Source organism: Aethalodelphis obliquidens, unplaced genomic scaffold (assembly GCF_003676395.1).
Source record: "Aethalodelphis obliquidens isolate GAN/ISIS:26980383/991018 unplaced genomic scaffold, ASM367639v1 scaffold28, whole genome shotgun sequence".
NCBI lineage: Eukaryota > Metazoa > Chordata > Mammalia > Artiodactyla > Delphinidae > Aethalodelphis > Aethalodelphis obliquidens.
In genome coordinates, this window is record NW_020837972.1 from 6312938 (window position 1) to 6333685 (window position 20748).

Consider the following 20748-nt stretch of genomic DNA (forward strand, 5'->3'; position numbering starts at 1 on the left):
CTATACTACAAAGCTACAGTCATCAAGACAATATGGTACCGGCACAAAAACAGAAACATAGATCAATGGAACAGGATAGAAAGCCCAGAGATAAGCCCATGCACCTATGGTCAACTAATCTCTGACAAAGGAGGCAAGGATATACGATGGAGAAAAGACAGTCTCTTCAATAAGTGGTGCTGGGAAAACTGGACAGTTACATGTAAAAGAATGAAATTAGAACACTCCCTAACACCATACACAAAAATAAACTCAAAATGGATTAGAGACCTAAATGTAAGACTGGACACTATAAAACTGTTAGAGGCAAACATAGGAAGAACACTCTTTAACATAAATCACAGAAAGATCTTTTTTGATCCACTTCCTATAGTAATGGAAATAAAAATAAACAAATGGGACCTAATGAAACTTAAAAGTTTTTGCAAAGCAAAGGAAACTACAAACAAGACAAAAAGACAACCCTCGGAATGGGAGAAAATATTTGCAAATGAATCAACGGACAAAGGATTAATCTCCAAAATATATAAACAGCTCATGCAGCTCAACACTAAAAAAAGAAACAACCCAATCAGAAAATGGGCAGAAGACCTAAATAGACATTTCTCCAAAGAAGACATACAGATAGCCAAGAAGCACATGAAAAGCTGGTCAACATCACAAATTATTAGAGAAATGCAAATCAAAACTACAATGAGGTATCACCTCACACCAGTTAGAATGGGCATCATCAGAAAATCTACAAACAACAAATGCTGGAGAGGGTGTGGAGAAAAGGGAACCCTCTTGCACTATTGGTGGGAATGTAAATAGATATAGCCACTATGGAGAACAGTATGGAGGTTCCTTAAAAAACTAAAAATAGAACTACCATATGACCCAGCAATCCCACTACTGGGCATATACCCAGAGAAAACCATAATTCAAAAAGACACATGCACCCCAATGTTCATTGCAGCACTATTTACAATAGCCAGGACATGGAAGCAACCTAAATGCCCATCGACAGATGAATGGATAAAGAAGATGTGGTACGTATATACAACAGAATATTACTCACCCATAGAAAGGAAGAAAATTGGGTCATTTGTAGAGACGTGGATGGACCTAGAGACTGTCATACAGAGTGAAGTAAGTCAGAAAGAGAAAAACAAATATCGTATATTAACGCATATATGTGGAACCTAGAAAAATGGTACAGATGAACTGGTTTACAGGGCAGAAATAGAGACACAGATGTAGAGAACAAATGTATGGACACCAAGTGGGGAAAGTGGCAGGGATGGGGGTGGTGGTGATATGAATTGGGAGATTGGGATTGACATATATACACTTATATGCATAAAATAGATAACTAATAAGAACCTGCTGTATAAAAAATAAATAAAATAAAATTCAAAAATAAAAAAAAAGAAGCAGGTGGGGTAGAAGATCAAATACTTCTTTAAAATTTTATTTCAACTGCTGAGTTGTTAAAGCATTTTGTAATTACCCCAATAATAATAACAAATGATTTGGGAAACATTAAGTGATTAAAATATCAGCACCATAGTTAAGGGAGTGAAAAAAAATAGGAGGAAGATTTATCCCAAAGCATTATTTAATTTACAAAATGTTCACTCGGGCAATACCAATAAAGGGGCAACGTCAGAGGATTCTGGGACAATGGTGGTGTCAGTGGCAGCACAGTTTTGGGATCTTCCCAAGTCCCTCAAGAAAAACACAGAGCAGGCAGATAACAAAACAAAAACACAGGGACAATATATACACAAAACTAGGTGATAACCCAAATGCAAGTGTGTGGAGGAAAACCACCAACAGCCACACAACCCGTGTGTTGTCGGCCTCTGTGCGAAAAAAATCATGGGGCAGCAATGGGGTGCCCCACAGATCTGAGAAGAGCAGGCCAATATGAGGCCACAACGGAAACGGGAAGGAGCTTTGCCTTCTCCAACAGCAGGTGAGAACAAGGACCTGAAACGAAAAAGGTATGAAGGGGCTGGAGAAATCTAAACCCCAATACCCTAGACACCAACCAGAGAGGACTCCCTTCTGAGACAGGCCCACACTGAGTGGAAATTCCAAGAAATGGAATCAAATCTGAGCAGGACAGAAATAAGATGGACAAAGGAATCAGAAAGACCAAAAAAAAGCAGGTCAGGAAATCTGACAGCAAGCCACCATGTTTCTGAACACTACCTGAAAAGGACAGAAGAGGGAGCTCTGTGAAGTTAGAACAGCTTTATGAAGGAAGCCAGCTTCTGAAAGCTCGGGAAAACTAAATTCACATAAAAATAAGAGAGGGAGAAGAAAAAAAAAAAAATCAAGGCTCCAAAATTACTAGGAGAAAAAAAGAGAATACATCCCTGCAGACAGTACAAGAATGCGAGTAAGACCAGCTCCAAAGAAAGATAAAAACTATCACACACATTTCGAAAGACATTATTAAGAAAACAAGACAAGACAGGAAACATAAATCAGAACTTGAAAAACTCAAAAGTAAGGTGGCGGAAATCAAGAAAAAAAATAGAAATAAAAGGAAAAGTACTTTAGAAACGAAGACTAACAAAGAAGCTAAGAGCAAATAAACATAAATAATGTCCCCAAAGAAATAAAAGGTAAAAAGCAGAAAAATTTTAGCCTAAAAGAAATGAGTAAGAAAAAAGGTTTGGAGAGAAACTGACAAATATCGAAGATAGGTAAATAAGATAAAGCATTTGGATAACAGGAGTCCCTGAAGGGAAAAACCAAAGCAAAGGAACAGAACAAATACTGAAGACTCTAAGTCAATAAAACTTCCCTGCCCGGGGGAGGGGGGGGCCCCCCCGCACCTGAAACCATATATTGAAAGAGCACATCACACACAGAAATACCAACTCAGAATACCAACAATAGTCTAGTAAAATTACTACATTTTAAGAAAAAAATATCTTATGAACATCTAGGCAAAAAGAACATATAGTCTATAAGGAAAAGAAAATCAGATTTTTTCTGATCATCTGATTTTTTACAGCAACACTTTATGCCAAAAGAAAATGAAATATTTAGACACTCAAGGAAATACTGCAAGCCAAGAATTTTATATCCAGAAAAATTCACCTTTAAGTATAAAGGTCACAACAAGCTATTGTCAATATAGAAGAACTTAGAGAATACAGTTCCCACAAGCCTTTCCTATTTGATTCCATCCCTTGGAACTGCTCCTCAGGGTGGGGCCTGTCCTGGAAGGGAGCCCTCTCTGGTTGGTTTCCAGAGTACTGGGGTCTAGAATCTACTAGAGAAGGAGCTTCAGATGATCCAAGTGCCTTTTTTTTTTTAAACTGCTTTCAGTAATCATAATGGTGGTGATACTCTTAGTATTTTTAGTGTGAGACTATTGTATGTATACTGTGAAAAAGCAAATGAGATAGATTAGGATATTCTAATTCATCCTGAACTCCTGAGAACCAGGATTCTTGGTGTGAAAGAAAGGAGCAGAGATGTATTATTAAAGAAGTTAGGTAAAAACTATACAGTCCTGAATTTGAACTGGAAAGATTAAGACGAAGTCACAAGGTATTATATCTTTAAATATATATGTATATTCTAGCCAAATTTACTGCAAAGTCTTAAAAACAATGATCGCTACGGTAACAATGAGCATCCCTAAGCACTCAGAGAGTGATCTAGAAACTCCATTTTCCATTAAAACAAACCAGAGCTTCTGAGAGAAGTGGCGGATTTGAGGTGTGGGGTCAGGGATGGGCCTGAGACACCTGGACATACAGAAGAGCAAGGAAGCAACAGAAATAAGTAGGGTCACTTCAGAAGGACTCAGGAACTGTGAAGAGGTTCCCATTAACACAGACTGAATCCCCTGAGCTTTGAGAAAAGAATTGTAACAGATTGAAACCCATTCAGTTCAAAATGAAATGAAAGGGGGAAAAAAACCTCCAAATGAAAAACTAATTGGTCACCTTCTGAGGAAGATAAAGAACCAATTCATTATTTTGAAAACTGGGTAAATAAAAGGAAAGAATCAAGCATTTATCCTGCTTTCCTATATGAACTATACTCCTGGGTAACTAAATAGTAGATAGGAGAGAGCATCACCTTAAAAATTTTACCAGCTGAAAACTGAAAACAAAATCACAGCATTTAATATCACCATTTTGAGACCCCCTAATGAGTTGCTGGATCTAGGTGCTGGGCATCAATCACAAATCAAAAAACAGCAAAAAACCAGGCATCTTGACACCTCGTGCCTCCTGAGGGGAGACCAGGCACGAGCTCTAGGCTTGTCAAAGGGATGGAATCTGAATCTAATCATGCTCTAGCATCCAGCTGCCAACTTGCAGGGAATCTGAAAGACAGAGTAGCAGGTTGAACTGGACCACGAGGGTGCAATCAGCAAACTCTGGACTTCTGGAAGCAACAGGTCAAAGATCAGGCTTCTTCAACAAGAAAAGGATGGAGGAGGAACCTGTAGATTAGGAAAGACTTAAAAGGCATATCAAGTTTTTAGAACTTGGAAGACTAAGCTCTAGCGTCCAGAGACGCACACTTGAGTGATTAAAACCACAAAGAAAGGCAAGGAAGTGAGTTTTACTGGTTACTTGGAGAGGGAGGGGTGGATGGGGACTGGGATGGGGCACAGGGAAGAGACTGAGAAGCCTGGGAAAGTTCCATTTCTTGACCTGGGTGGCAGTCACAGGGTGTTCACTCAGTAATAAACCTCCTAACTCAGTTCACTTTTTTTTTTTAATGAATTTATTTATTTTTAATTTATTTATTTTTGGCTGCATTGGGTCTTTGTTGCTGTGGGTGGGCTTTCTCTAGTTGTGGCGAGCGGGGGCTACTCTTTGTTGTGGTGCGCGGGCTTCTCATTGCAGTGGCTTCTCTTGTTGCGGAGCATGGGCTCTAGGCGCGTGGGCTCAGTAGTTGTGGTTCGCGGGCTCTAGAGCGCAGGCTTAGTTGCTCCGCAGCATGTGGGATCTTCCTGGACCAGGGATCGAACCCGTGTCCCCTGCGTTGGCAGGCAGATTCCCAACCACTGTGCCACCAGGGAAGTCCCTCAATTCACTTTTTCACTTAATTGAACTCACTTAACTGCTCGTTTAGTCTGTTTTATAATACAAAGGTTTTTTTTTAAAGGGCAATGTGACCAATAATGCTGGAGATGGGGAGGGATGGATCAAACCCGCTTCTCCAAGAAAGGTTAAGACTCTCAGTTTAAGATTTGGGCATCAGGTCTAAATACTGTTCCTTCCCCTTAGCAAAATGTGTCTGCAGCCATTCAAATGATCAATTTAGCAAGGCATGTTAAATGGAACAACTCCTTTTAATAGCAGCATATTTCTTTAATACACTTTGGCTGCCAAAATCATGAGATCACAGGAGGAGTTATCCTTAGCCAAAAGTCCATGAGGAAAAATGGGTAAACGTTTAAATGGCACAGTTCAGGAATTAATTTCCTTTTATGTAAAATAACTGCAATTAACAAAGCCTTCCAAACAATGTTTCTAAGTCTGGTTCAGTGCACAGAAAACCAAGAGGGGGATAACCAGAGTGCAGGTCTTGCAGCTCTCCACCTGCCAGGTGTGAGGCTGCCTGAGGGACGACCTGCATCCACTCCAGGCATGACTTCAGGGCTCCCTGTCTGCGCTCTTGCCCAGTCTTTGCAGCAGATGTTGCGCTAGGATTAAAAATGGATCCAAACTCATAATTACATTTGAAGGCTAAGAAGAACATAATCAAGAACAAGAAGCTTCACATTCACAAGTACTCCAAAGCGTGGTTTCATTCACAAGTACTCCAAAGCCTGGTTTCATACATAACCTACCTTTGGAATCTAAACCGGGGAACATACAGAACTTACTTTAACAACCTTTCAAATTGGTTATTTGTATATCTGCATAAAAACGACTTCGTTAACCAGGGTCCACTAGACATTAGCTTGGAAATAAGCACCTACAAAAACTCTTTATTATCTTTCAATATCTGTTTCACATTCCATCTATCTATATAACCTTTGGCATCGTATTTCACTGTAATATGCACTGTAATATATCATGGTAGCAATTTTATCTCTCCTTTTTTAGAGGGGAGGAAGGTCATGTGGTGTAACGGCATTCACAGAGTTATTTGAAAGTCATTTTACTTTCCCTAAAATCTTCCCATCAAGCAGATGTGTCAACTGTTAACAAGTATGCGCACACACAGAAGCAAAAGAAGGAAAAAGACAAGAGAGTACAACTCCCTGATATAAACTTGTAAAACGGCTTATCTGCAGTTAAACTTCAGTGTCACTAAATTCTTGTATAGTCCAATGGACAATCAAAGCTCTATGATTTTCTGCATTTCAAGCCTACACACACACACACTCTTTGAAGGCAGTAGGTGAGTCTCGCTGGCCTGTGTGCCCGCCACACCGAGGGAACTTACCATAACCGTGCAGTCCTCTGAGCCGCTGGCAATGACCTGATCGTTATGTGGGCACCAGTCTATGTCCAGCACTGGTCCTGTGTGACCACACACTGTGGGGTAGGATTTGTCAATTCGACCAGTCTGAAAGGAGAGAGAAACAGACCTATTATGTAACATCAATGCCACAGAGTTCTTATGTTTTGTCAGACCCACTTCTCCTTTATTACTTCTACCCCAAACTCTCAAGAATCTACAAATTATGACGTTCATATCAGCCAACGTCAACTGTTAAGAAATGTCAACTTGCATTTCTAAAAAACAGTTACTACCAAGGATACTCCATCAAATCAAGGATCTACATTTCCAGAACCACAGAGATTTTATTTAATCAATGGCATTAATAGACACAGCAAAAGGGAATACAAGAGTCTTTTCATCACAATACAATTCTAACAATAGCCTACTGTAAATTATAGGTGTGTTTTTACTGTTTAAAAAAAAAACCAAACCTGGTATTATTCAAAATGTAAAATATAACCTTTAATATGATAAGCTAATGCCCTTGAATATACAAATTAACAGTTCTGCAAGTGGATGGCACTTCCAGTGAGCAAGCAAAGTGAAGGTAATGAAAAGAAAAGCTTTAACCACTGCTCAGCGGCCGAAGGACATAGTACGTTTCAACGTCTCGGTCTCTTCCGTCAACAGAAACGCCAGCTGGGCCTTCTAATTAACCAGCTTAGCTCTCAGCCATTACCCAGATCCACATCTCATTAAGAACACAACTTCTAATGTTGGTCATAGCAACCATCACAACGTGCTCATGTTACACACTTGAACCTAACCAGCCAATCTGGCTAATCGGACCAATTTTGTCTGGTGTTAACCAAGACAAATGCTATTACAACAACAGCTGTACAAAGGCTGCTTCTTTTTAAAAAGGTTAATGCCAGTCCTTGCTGACGTTCTTCTACATATGCTAAACGCAGGTGAACAGAAAGGAATCACCACAATGCAAAAGTGAACCTATTTTTTGGTTGATGCTACTCTCCTGTTATGGCCAGCTGTCACAACACGGGGGCAGGCTTCTTGGAAAATTTTCAAGATCAGTAAATTTGGATTTCTCCACTTTGACTTGACTGTGGAAATCTCCAGAGAAGCAGTGTGCTAAAGCACAAAGACCACAGGCTCCAGAGTCAGACAGATATGGATTGAAGTCCAGGCTCTCTTGGTTAAACAGTGTGTGATCTCAGACAGGTAATCTCTCTAAGCTTCAGCTTGTCATCTGTAAAATGAGTAACAGTAATACTTACCTCCCAGGATTACCGTGAGGAGTAAATGAGAAATGAGGTAAATCATAACCTAGCATTACAACCATCTGTATAAGGTGTGTAAAAAATTATAGAGTACCCAGAGCACAGTAACTAAATTAATTAGAGTACCCAGAGCACAGTAACTACTCAATAAAAAGCTGGCGCTTACTATTAGTTCTTCCTGTATAATGTTAACTTACTCAATCATTAAAGAATTACAAGCGTGTGTTATCCGTGAACTCTGGGCCAGACACTGAGCTGAGCTGACACAGAGGTGAGCAGGGCGCCCTCCACGTCCTGGCCGAGCGTGGAGTCCATCTAAAGCTCCAGTTACAGCGCAGCACAAGATGTGCAGCACCAGGACAGGCCCAAGGCGGCAGGAACACAGAAGAAGGACATTCAAGCAGCTGTGCGGGGGCTCCAGCCTTTGGGAAGGTTTTCTGCGCAGAAAGGTGAGTTCTGAGTTGAGGTGTGAAGGTGCACCAGCCTACGGACCTGAGGCCTGGGTTTTTTCACACGCTCCCCCTTTCTCTTGCAAAACTAATTCAACCCAGAGTTTCGGTCTCCTGAATTGCATCACCAAAAACAGGAATTCATAAACAAAAACGCCAAGGAAGAAACACAACATTACAGAGAACCTGGGTCTTGTATGAGAAGCCACGTGGGTCACTGACAGGCCGAGAAGCAGTGAGGGTCAGGGACCAGGCTGCCAGGGCTGGGGTGTGGCGCTGCCATTTTCTCCCGAGGCTCTGGCCAAATGACCTCAGTTTCTCACCTGTAAAATGAGAACGCTAGAATTCTTTCTTCAAGAGCTGATGTGAGAATTAACTGAGACAATCAAGGTAAAGCACTTGGTACCGCCCCAGCACCTCTAGTGCTCAAAAAACGTTACCCAAAATTTAACAACTGCCGGAATCCATTCTACCAACACCCCTGACCGTATCCTTCCTTAAAGAAGGAGCTGCTACTAAGCACCCAAGCCAGGTAGTTTCACCTAATTCCCCCTGTGAGTGCTCCTCCCCTGGAGTTCCTACCCCACGTCATGGTCTACTACTCAAGGTGCTGGCGGTGACCTCACAGGTGTTTTATTTTCTAATATTATTACTGTTTTATTATGTATTATTATTATTTAAGCTATAGATATAGTTACTCTCTTGAATGTGTGATATTTAGTAATTTAAAACATTCTGAGACACAAAGGCCAGGTTGAGGTCTGACACACATTGCAACAGACATTCCAGAAGGAGAGAATGCAAGAGAAACAAAAAACTGAAGAGATGAGGGCTGAGGATTTTCCAAGTTTAACTGAGGGCATAAGTCTTCAGATTGAAGAAGCACAGGTCCCAAGTAGAATATCCTAGTGCAATTCAGAACACCTAAAACAAAGATAAAATCTCAAACCAAAGCAGCCATAGAGAAAAGACAGATTACCTACAGAGAGAATAACTAGACTAGCTGTGAGCAGACTTCTCAAAAGCAAGTACAGAAACAAAGACATCAGAAACTATCTCAGAAATGGGAAGAAAAACAACCATCTGTGCATTCTATGCCCAGATAAACTATCATTCAAAAGTGATGACCAAACAAACAAACAACAACCCCAACATTTTTAAACAAAAAGATACTGAAAATTTACCATTTAAAGACTCTTATTCAAAGAATTAAGTTCTTGGACTTATCTCAAAGAATTTCAAAATTAATTTCAAAGAACTAAGTTCAAGGACTTATTTCAGGAAAAGAAAGTGAACCAGAAGAAAGAACTGGGATACCAAAACAAGAAGTGAGCAAACAAATTGGTAAATGTGGTCAATGTAAATAGGCATTGACTGTATAGAACAGTAGTAATTATGACTAACTGGAGAACAGGTAAGACAAGGCAGAACTAAAACACTAAACAACAATAACATGTAAGATAGAAAGATATGATCAGAATTCAAAGGTTTCAGGGCCCTTCCCTAGAAAAAGGCAGAAAATTTGACTAGTTTTAGACTTTAAGTCATGTAAGTATGTTAAAATTAAGGGTAAACACTAAAAGAGAATATATAACTTCCAAAAAGTGTATGGAGTGGTAGGAAGGTTAGTGGAATTTTAAAAACTCATTCAATATAAGAGAAAGAGGAAATAAAAAGAAAAAAGGGCAAGAAAAAGCATGAAAGCTAGAAAGCACAAAATAAGATGGTGGAAATAAAACCAACCATAAATCACAAACTGCGGTAAATATGAATGACTTAAACTCACCTGCTAAAAGACGAGGTGCTTCAGATCAGATTAAAACCAGCTATAAGACACATTTACAAAATAATAATACAAAAAGGCAACTAAAGGAGGGGAAGGGATATAAAAATATGTACCAGGTGGTTATACCAGAACAAATAGATTTTAAGGTGAAATGCATTATTTAAGATTACATTTTAACATTTAAAGAAACAAATCAGAGAAAAGCTATAGTCACTATGGACTTTAACTCATCTAACTACATAAGCTTCAAAATAATTAAAGCAGAAATTGACAGAAGTACAAGGAGAAAATGACAAAACCATAATCTTAAGAGATTGTAATAAAGACTTAAGAGATCAAACAGACAAAAATCAGTATGAATATAAACGGCTTTAACAAAAGTAACAAGCTTGATCTAACGGATATATACAACTTGTAGCCAACATTTTATTTTATTTTTTATTTTTATTTATTTATTTTTTTTGCAGTACGCGGGCCTCTCACTGCTGTGGCCTCTCCCGTTGTGGAGCACAGGCTTCGGACGCGCAGGCTCAGCGGCCATGGCTCACAGGCCCAGCCGCTCCGTAGCACATGGGACTTTCCCGGACCGGGGCACGAACCTGCATCCCCTGCATCGGCAGGCGGACTCTCAACCACTGCGCCACCAGGGAAGCCCATAGCCAACATTTTAAAACACACATTTGTTTTTGTTTCCAAGCACACTAATAAACATTTTTTTTTAAATCACCAAATAGAATACCACAAAGCAAATCTCAAAAACTACCAAGGAATCGATATTGTACAGAACATGTTCTGAGTACAATGCAATACAATTAAAAATTAACAGAAAAGTACAAGCCAAAAATCTCCAAAGCATCTGAAAAGTTTGTTTTTTTTTTAAAAGTGTTTGCCAACCTATCCAAGTCCTCGACATCACTCCTACCCTTCCTACCGTACCAGGAACATAAACGGTATCAGCCTTCTTCTTCTTCTTTTCTTTTTTTAAAAAATGAATTTATTTATTTATTTTTGGCTGCGTTGGGTCTTCGTTGCTGAGCGCGGGCTTTCTCTAGTTGTGGTGAGCAGGGGCTTCTTCATTGCAGTGGCTTTTCTTGTTGCAGAGCACGGGCTCTAGGTGCACAGGCTTCAGTAGTTGTGGCATGCAGGCTCAGTAGTTGTGGCTCGCGGGCTCTACAGCACAGGCTCAGTAGTTGTGGCTCACCGGCTTAGTTGCTCCACGGCATGTGGGATCTTCCCGGACCAGGGCTCGAACCCATGTCCCCTGCATTGGCAGGCGGATTCTTAACCACTGCACCACCAGGGAAGTCCCCCCAAAATTTCTAATTTACTAAATAATTCACATAGAAAGTCATAATAGCCAACAGAAAAAGGTTAAAATTGGTCAGTAAATACATGCCATATCAAAACTTGTGGGATATAGCTAAAACAAAACTTAAAATTCCAGATGAAATAAGTAAGCTCCTAGAAAATGTGTGATGTATCAAAACTCCTTCAATAAACAGAAAACCTAAAGAGACCCAGAATCATAAAAGGACCAGTACTGTGGGCTTCCCACAGTGCAGTGGTTAAGAATCCGTCTGCCAACGCAGGGGACACGGGTTCAAGCCCTGGTCCAGCAAGATCCCACATGCCGCGGAGCAACTAAGCCCATGTGCCACAACTACTGAGCCTGCGCTCTAGAGCCCGCAAGCCACAACTACTGAATCCCACACACTGCAACTACTGAAGCCCACGCACCTAGAGCCCATGCTCTGCAACAAGAGAAGCTACTGCAATGAGAAGGCTGCGCACCGCAACAAAGAGTAGCCCCCGCTCGCCACAACTAGAGAAAGCCCGCATGCAGCAATGAAGACCCAACGCAGCCAAAAATAATAATAATAAAAAAGAACCAGTACTGTAACTCCATACATCACTGCCCACCCAAAATCAATCAGTAAATACCAAAAATAATAGGCCCAGATGGTTTTACAGATGAGTTTTCCCAAACATTCAAGGAAGAAATCATCTCAAACCAGTGTTCCCATAGAATAAAAAATAAAAGCGCACTGCTGAACTCACTACATAAGGAATGTACCACCTTGATATGAAGGACAGTGTAAGGAAGAGAAACTTAGGCTTATGTGACTTATAAATATTGATGCAAACTCCCCTCAAAAAAGAGGGGGGAAAAAAGTAATGCAAATTCAGCAGTGTGGGTTGTTCTCAAAAAACACAAGTAAAGTGAAAAGACAAGTTGCAGATTGGGAGAAGATTTTGTATCTACGTGTGTGTGTGTATATACATACATATATACATGTATGTATACATAAAATATATACCTGACAAAATCAATAAACAACTTAATAGAATAAGGGGCAAATGATATGAACAAGGATCCACAGGGAAGGAAGCCTGAAAAGCCAACAGATGTATGGAAAGTACTCCATCTCACTGGTAATCAGGGAACTGCAAATTAAAACAATAAGGTAATATTTGACACCTATTAAAATTGGCAAGAATTTAGAAGTCTAAATACAAGTGCTGGCAAACATGTTTGGAAAGAGGAACTCATAAAAACTACGCACAGGAGAGTATCCTGCTACGATTCCTTTTGAGAGCAATTTGGAAACAACTGGAGCTGAAGTTGCCCGCCCCTCAGCAATACCACTTCTTGATGGTCTGTGCGAGAGAAACGCTCCCATATTTTGCACAAGGGTATTCATGGAAGCACTGTTGGAAACAGTGAAAAAAGCAGAAGCAATGTAACTGTCCTTTGGTATGAGAATAAATATCACTTATATAAAAGTTTAAAACATACCAAATAATAGTCTATGTTATAGGTACATTCACATGTAATAAAGTACAAACATATGATACATACCAACTTTGAGGAGACAATTACCTCTGGGGAAGGAGAAAAAATGGAAAGCAGAATGGTAGTTTAGCTACATCTGTTATGCTTTACTGTTTTCAAAAAAGGGAGATATGAAACAAACATGGCAAAATATTAACATCTGTTTAACCTTGTAGGTGAGTACATGAGTGTCCTATTATTTTGTTTCCTATTTTTAAAAAATAACTAAAATATAATAAAGTTGAGAAACACACCAATATATTGTTATTAATTTACATTAAAAAAAAAAATCTATGGGACTTCCCTGGTGGCCCAGTGGTAAAGAATCCGCCTTGCAATGCAGGGGACGTGGGTTCGATCCCTGGTCAGGGAACTAAGATCCCACATGCTGTGGGGCAACTAAGCCCGCATGCCACAACTACTGAGCTCACGCACCTCAACTAGAGCCCGTGAGCCGGAAACTACAGAGCCCACGTGCTCTGGAACCCACGTGCCGCAACTACAGAGCCCACGCACCCTGGAGCCTGTGCGCCACAACTAGAGAAGAGAAAACCCACAAGCCACAACTAGAGAGAAGCCCACGCACCACAGTGAAGATCCTGCATGCCTCAACAAAGATCCCACGTGCTGCAACTAAGACCCAACGCAACCATAAATTAATTAGTTAATTAATTATTTTAAAAATCTAAAAAAAAAACCCTTTAATCCCAAGGAAAAGAGTTTTTCTACCTGAAATGTTTTATTGTATCCCAGGGTCTTTGCATTCGGAGGCTCACCCCAGCACACCCCATCTGGCATCCTTGATGGCAGAGTATAGTCAGTGAACTCTGAACATCCAAGGACACCAAATAATTTTTTTCAATCTGGGCTAGGAAGAGCTTTTGCTCAGATATACAGCAATTTTGAGGGGAATCTGGTAGTACATTAATACTAGTTGCTCTTAATTATACTCAGAAGCTTACTAAATGACTTTTCTTTTTAAGGTTAAAATTATACAACCCCGGCCAAAAGTAAATAGCTACTCACCAGTATTCTTCAATCAAGTAAGATATCTGAGAATAGTAAGAAGCGTTTCTGCCATTCTCAACTCAGCCCCGACAAGTCTATAGCATAAAAGTAATAAAGAGCCCAACAGTTTCACGGGAACTTGAATGTAATTCAAAAGACAACTGCCACTTATTTCCCCCCTTTCTATCAAAAACAAATAATTAGTAATAAAAATCGCTAGCACTTTCAGAGTGCTTACGTTACATGCTAAGAACTGTAGGACAGTCTTTTATGTGCATTATCACAACTACCTTCATGAAACAGCAACCCTATTATTCCCACTTTCTAAGTAAAGAAATAGGAACAGAGAAAACCAAGAAGCAGACATCTAAAATATCACTGACAATCCTACTAGGTTTCTACAGAGAAAGAAAATTTCCACTATGCCATGGGGTTGTGAAAAAGGCACAAGAGTAATGTTGAAATTAGTGGCAGCTGGTCATCAGAAACACAAGTTAATAAAAAATGATACCCTGCAAACAGCTGCTTCCTCTGGTTATAACATCATCATAAATCCTTACAACAAATAAAACAGGGAAAGTAGCATCATCCTGCAGCACAACAGAAAGGGAATCGACTAAATGTCTGACAGTGATAGAGGAACAAAAAGAAGTATGAGAAAAAAATGCCGTTTTAAATGTGCAATGATGGGTTTACACACAGGGTGTGCTCCACACACAGTCAAGTTATCAGCTGCTGTGATTCCAAGGGCTTGCACCTCCAAATAGCTTCTTACCCATAACAAAATCAAACCTAAAGCACAACAACATATTTCACCCATAAGTATGTATCTTTAAAAGGGCGGAGCTGGGCAATTATAAACTGCTGAGAGCTCAAGTCCATGGAAACTGAAGGAAACCATACAGTAACGGCCTTATATGGTAAAGATGAGGGCACATCACTTCTGAAAGTCATTTTGCCCTGGGATCTAATGAGAATGCATTTCTCATTCATAATCATGACACATCCTCATTTATCATCCCGTGAATAAACCAAGGAGTCCATGTCTAATTCTAGATTGTGAAGGACCATTCAGAAAGACATCATTGCAAGTCATGGTGACAACACGGCTTACCTGCACGTCTAAGCAGCAAGTTGAAATGAATGCTGAGGCTGGGAGAAAGACTGACAAGAACTTAATAACACCTTTTAAAGTATCTTTTTTGGCTGAACAGTGATTTAATAACTACTCATCAATTTCCCAAGGGTTACATATAGAATAATTTCATTTACTAACAAATCAGTCCACTGTTTCATTAAGGATGCATCACCTCAGTTACATCATCTAGAATATTACAACTTTGCTAGCATGGAATTGAAAGTTTAGCTGAGACTAGCCAGTTGGAGATTCAGATTTCTTGCTTTAAATAATTATTCAAATGTATTGATTACTTACTAGTTATCCCGATCGCATGCCATAGAGCTTTTATTGTACCTCTCTAGCTAAAACTCCAAGTGATGAGAATTACCAGCAAGTCAACTCAAGTGGCGAAAATGACCAACACCAAGGTTCCCAAAGGCTCTGGCCCAGACCCCAGTTCATACACTTGTGGGACGCTGGTGAAATAGGTCAGGGCACTGGCTTAAGGACTATTATTATCTAAAAGATCCGGTGGCCTGCAGGAGGCCCAGCAATATGAGCCCCAGGGAAAATGCAGCCTCCAAAGTGTGCGTACAGCTGGCACGAGGGAGAGGTGTGACAGCACAATTTCCATGTGGCGGCCCGAGCTGAGGTTGATGGCTTTGACATGTTCTGGCTAGCAACCCTTACAGTGGCAGAAAACCACCTAGACACCGGCACTATCATTCACTTTGGGTATGGGGAAGGCCCTCAAAAATTTCAAAGCAGCCAAAAGCCTCAGCAGAGCTCCTGGAGACTGATGCTTCAACTAAGCTCACAGAGTTAGGCAATACTCTCCTCCTACAGGCTCGCTTTCTTTCTTTCTGGGGGGGGAAGGGTGAAAAATCAAAATTGAAGCATCAGTAAATACATATCTTTGTAAAACTGCTCTAAGAAGGAATGTTTATAATTTTAAATAAGTTGGCAAAAACATTTCCTCCTTAGGCACACAAAATTCAATGTAACTCTTGTGAAACGATATTTCTAGTTGTAAAGGTATTTCCCATTAGTTTGAATAGGAAACCACAACTGCATCCATTTATATCAAATAGTGTACCTTATTTTTTTTTTTGGTAATTTTATTTTACTTATTTATTTATTTTTGGCTGTGTTGGGTCCTCACTCCTGCACGCAGGCTTTCTCTAGTTGCAGCGAGCAGGGGCTACTCTTCGTTGCAGTGCGCAGCCTTCTCATTGCAGTGGCTTCTCTGGTTGCCGAGCACAGGCTCTAGGCACACAGCTCCAGTAGTTGCGGTGTGTGGGCTCAGTAGTTGTAGCCTGCGGGTTCTAGAGCACAGGCTCAGTAGTTGTGGCACATGGGCTTAGTTGCTCTGCAGCATGTGAGATCTTCCCAGACCAGGGCTCGAACCCGTTTCCCCTGCGTTGGCAGGCGAATTGTTAACCACTGCACCACCAGGGAGGTCCTATCTTACTTATTTGTCATATCTCCTTTCAAAAAGGCATCCATATTTAGGAAGTGCACTCATCCCACACGCCGAAGACACTACCGTTCAATCAAAAGAATTCTAATATATACAAACAGACACGTACAGAAATCTTCTCATAGATGTTTCTATAAAGGAGTTCCACCCTAGGATGTATTTTCAAGGAAGCTAATGGCGTATTTTACAGGTGCAGACATTTTCACCCTCCCAAAGTCTCAAAATACAACACTGGGATGCTTCCCATATGACCTTTGCATTAATCATTCAGAATGATTGTTTCTTAGTGTAAGACAGACCTCTCACATGGTAATTGTTTTCGATCCACACATTAGCTCACTCAATATTAGACTGAAGATACTACCAAACTGGTGCCAACGAGGCTCAATCTAATAATTACTGGTTCCTTCCAAAAGTAACATTGGTTAAAGCCACATAACACTTTACCCAGCAGGCTTACTCTTTCTCACAACTAACATACATTTCCACAAAGTTAAAAAAAAAAAACTCCTATGGTGCCAAAAAGTGACACCCATTACTTTTATCACTCAAATCAAATATTCCCCTTTCAGATGCTCAGGGTATTCGACATACAATGTCCTTCTAGTTTACACTCTGGATTCAGTTCTAGAAACGCAAGCTGGTCTGGGGCGGTGGGTTGTGATCGCTTCCTAGGCCATCTCCCTCAGCTAGTCCAGAGCAGGAAGCTCCCTCCCAGGACCTCCCTCCAAACTCCTCATCTGCATTCTTCTTATAATCCAGCCACTTTATAATCCATTACTATAAACTGAGCTTATTATTTATCCAAACTGGTTACACCACCCTCAGATGTAAGGCCCAAACAGGCCCCACTCCACCCCCCACCCTGACTCAAGGAACAAAGATTTTCAAACTGTTCATTCCCTACTTTATATTCATACAGGTTTTCATTTTAGGAAAAAATGCTCATCAAAATCACTTGATGTGTCCAAAGTTCAGTAACTTTATCATATTGTCCATACATTAAAAGATCTTTTCAAAGGCAGAGATAATACCTCATTACTGGCCTTGGAGTAATACCCTGAGAATTCTTGAACCCTCCACAAGGAGAATGGTTAAGTCAAACATGTGCTCGGAAGCAAAGGAAAAGTTTGCAGCCTGGGCATAAGGCCTCCATTCATGTTGTGCAGAGTTCAAAGGAGTCAAAAAAGGATATCTATTGAAGTGGGTTTTCGTTTTTTTTCAACTTCCTTTTTCTTGGAACAGTATTATTTATGTGGATACATGTTCCACTGCAATCTCTTCAGGCCCTGCTCCCTCACAGGGAGGAGCTACAGTGACAGTGGTCGTGGCACAGGGGAGAGACTGGCCAGAAGAGCAAGACAGGGACCCCTGCAGCTTACCAGGAAGACCGATGCACACAGTACAGGGCCTGCTGACAGGCTGGTCACCAAGAGTGACAGCTCGTGGCCCAGGAATAAAACATTCTGGGGAGGTTTTACTTTAAGGGAACCAGAAACGCCAACCCTGAGGGTGAGAGGAGGTGCTCTGGAATAGCACATAGAGATTGGGTTACCGGGTCCTGGAAAGTAAGCCAGCCGCCACAGCTGCCAGGGAGAGGCAGCATGGTGCTGAGAGCCCTCCCCTGCCTGTGAGTGAAAAGGAACAGTCTTTACGGGCACAAGTGAAAATGCCAAGCAAACCATTTTGGCATCACAGGTCCTCTTTAAAAACTGCGTTGAATAGTGAACAGACCATTTTAAAAGTCCATTAAGAACTTGAGGGCAGTTACTATAAAACTATGGATATTTTATTATCACAAAGCAAAAAGGTGGAAGAGTTGGCATTTCCTTACTCAACCACACCTAAGTACACAACAGCAAATGGAGAAGCTCTATTTCTTAACTTCCTGACTTAGCAGAAAATTTATAAAGCAAAATCCTCATCAATGCAGACAAGTAATTCCACACGATCCCTCTGGTCTGAGAACAAAGAAAAACTAGGAGCCCAAGATGAGGTAGAACCTAGTCAAAATACAATTCAGCTCGAAAGGAAAAACTGGAAAGCAAAAGAACTATCGAACTAAGTGCAAATATAGGAAATTAAAACAAAGCATTTAATATCCAAGCAGAAAGGAGAGTAACTTGTTGCCTAACCCTTGGTACTGAGTGTCATCTCCAATGACACTGGAGATTCCTCCCATGGGACCCTTGGTGAATGAGGAAAAGCCCCAGAGCTACCCCTTCCAATCCCAGCTCTGCACTGGTTTACCCACAAGCCTCAGAACCAAAACCCACCCTTCTTGAAGTGGGGATGAAAAACAGAAAAATATCACAGCTCTCTTTTTTCTTTTTCTTTAGGCAAATGCCTTGGGCTGCATGGCCGAGGCAGCTCACATCTTGCAGTGGTTGTAAACAGCAGGAGGACTGGAGCAGAGACCCAATTCAGTAGCCTGTATCATTTACTCCCGACTTAAAGCTCAGCCAGAAAGGAAACCCAAGTCCCCGTTCCTCTGAGAAAGCCAACACGTGCTGTGCTCATCACTTGCCCTCCAGGCTCAGCCTTCCCTGGACTCAGCTCAGGTCCCACCCCCAACTAGCATGGAATTCAACTTGGTGAGAGCAGAACGTTTACTACATATGGTTATAAAGAGGCTTCTGGACAAACGGGGACAGCAGAAATCTGTCCATTGCACCTGGAGTCTATTTTAGTAGAGTAATCAGTATTCAGAAACCTGCTCTTCGCTGCTTCCCTGACTTGGGTTATCATCACGTTTATACAAGGCGGCTTCTGGCAGCAGCACTTGCCCATGTGCTCAGCCCAGACTCACGCTCCAGAAAACCAGGAAAGAGTTAAATGTTCTTTGCACTTGACTCAGTGGCTTCCCCTCACCACACACTCCCAGATCCCACCATTCTCCGAGCCAGGCAGCCAATCAAAGCAAAGGAAGGAAATGATCCTGGCCGGCTGACAGCCCCAGCGCTCTGATGGCCATATATGGTAAAAACCACTGTCAGAGCCCTGTCAGGCCTGCAGGCCGGCTGCTGTGGACATATCAGTGAACTGCAGCAGCGTGAGAGGCCGGCCAAGGAAACGCACAAAGGACAGGCTGCTTGCTCATCTCCAGGGGAGGGGGTAGGAGGAAGGCAGGGGAGGGGAGGGGGGAGCCGTCATCTGCCAGGGCACACTCTGAGTCACAGCCACTCACTGTAATCAAAAATAGCCCCAGGGTACATGGTAAGATTCCTTCTGCCAGGACTTTGTGCTCCATTGTTAACTGGGGGTGAGTAGGGTGTCCCCCTCCCATCCCCCCCCCCACCCAACAAGACTGTGGAAAACAGTCACTGGGAGCAGATGAAAAGGTCCTTCTGTGGCACTTCATGTGGTAATGAGGCCGTGCAATGCTCGTGGGGCTGGCAGCTCGGAAGTAATTTGGAAGTCATTGTTCTGCACCTGGTGCCCCCCACCCCGCATCCTCCACTGCTGGCCCTGCCCTGCCTCCCAGCCTTTCACAGCCCACACAATTGACAGTTAAGGTGCTCAGGGTAGCAGACAGACAGCATCTATTTCAGGAGGCGGTGAATGGGCATCCCAGGACACATCAGGACACTGGCACTGAATAAAAGCCCCTGCCCATCACACCAAAGCTACCCTGTGCCAGATGTCCACATCTGTACAAAGGGCTACTAGCATCGCCACCCTTGTCCAAAATGGGGCACCGCTATTTGTGGGAATGGAAATTGCCTGTCAGCAGCGTACAGTAAGGGGGAGGCGCAGCCAATGCAAATCCAGCAGGTGCTGGCAGTAACTGGGGGTCACAGAGAAAAGCACCATCGGGAGACTGCCATTTCTTTTGAACTAGTCCATGAAAGAAGGCACTTATCAGCACGGCGCCTGGCACTTAAAGGAAGCCCTCAATGATGTGAGCTGCTGCGACTCCATCACTGCCACTGTCTACTCGCAAGGCACGGTAGAGACCAAGCACTTTCCAAACCTTGAGACAATTCTCCGAGCTGCCAGAATCAGAGCCCTGACAGGCTAGTGTTTTTGTTATTAAGTCTTCTAATCCCAGAGAAAGAATGCAAAGGATTAAGTGTCAATTAGACCACGGTTTCTATTAAAAAATCTTTCACACTCAGTGGGAAAAAAATGTTAATCAAAAATATACATGTACAGGGCTTCCCTGGTGGTGCAGTGGTTGAGAGTCTGCCTGCCGGTGCAGGGGACACGGGTTCGTGCCTCGGTCTGGGAAGATCCCACGTGCCGCGAAGCGGCTGGGCCCGTGAGCCATGGCCGCTGAGCCTGCGCGTCCGGAGCCTGTGCTCTGCAACGGGAGAGGCCACAACAGTGAGAGGTCCGCGTACCTCAAAAA

At 41.9% G+C, this 20748-nt stretch overlaps 1 protein-coding gene across 4 annotated transcripts in view; it reads right to left on the reverse strand.

The window, feature by feature from the left end:
* CORO1C (coronin 1C) overlaps positions 1-20748 on the reverse strand; it is an 85472-nt gene that overhangs the window by 25740 nt on the left and 38984 nt on the right. For all 4 annotated transcript variants that reach the window (XM_027124466.1, XM_027124470.1, XM_027124467.1 and 1 more), the window contains exon 3: positions 6424-6546. In XM_027124466.1, the coding sequence (XP_026980267.1) occupies positions 6424-6546 (123 nt within the window). The remainder of the gene's footprint in view (positions 1-6423; positions 6547-20748) is intronic.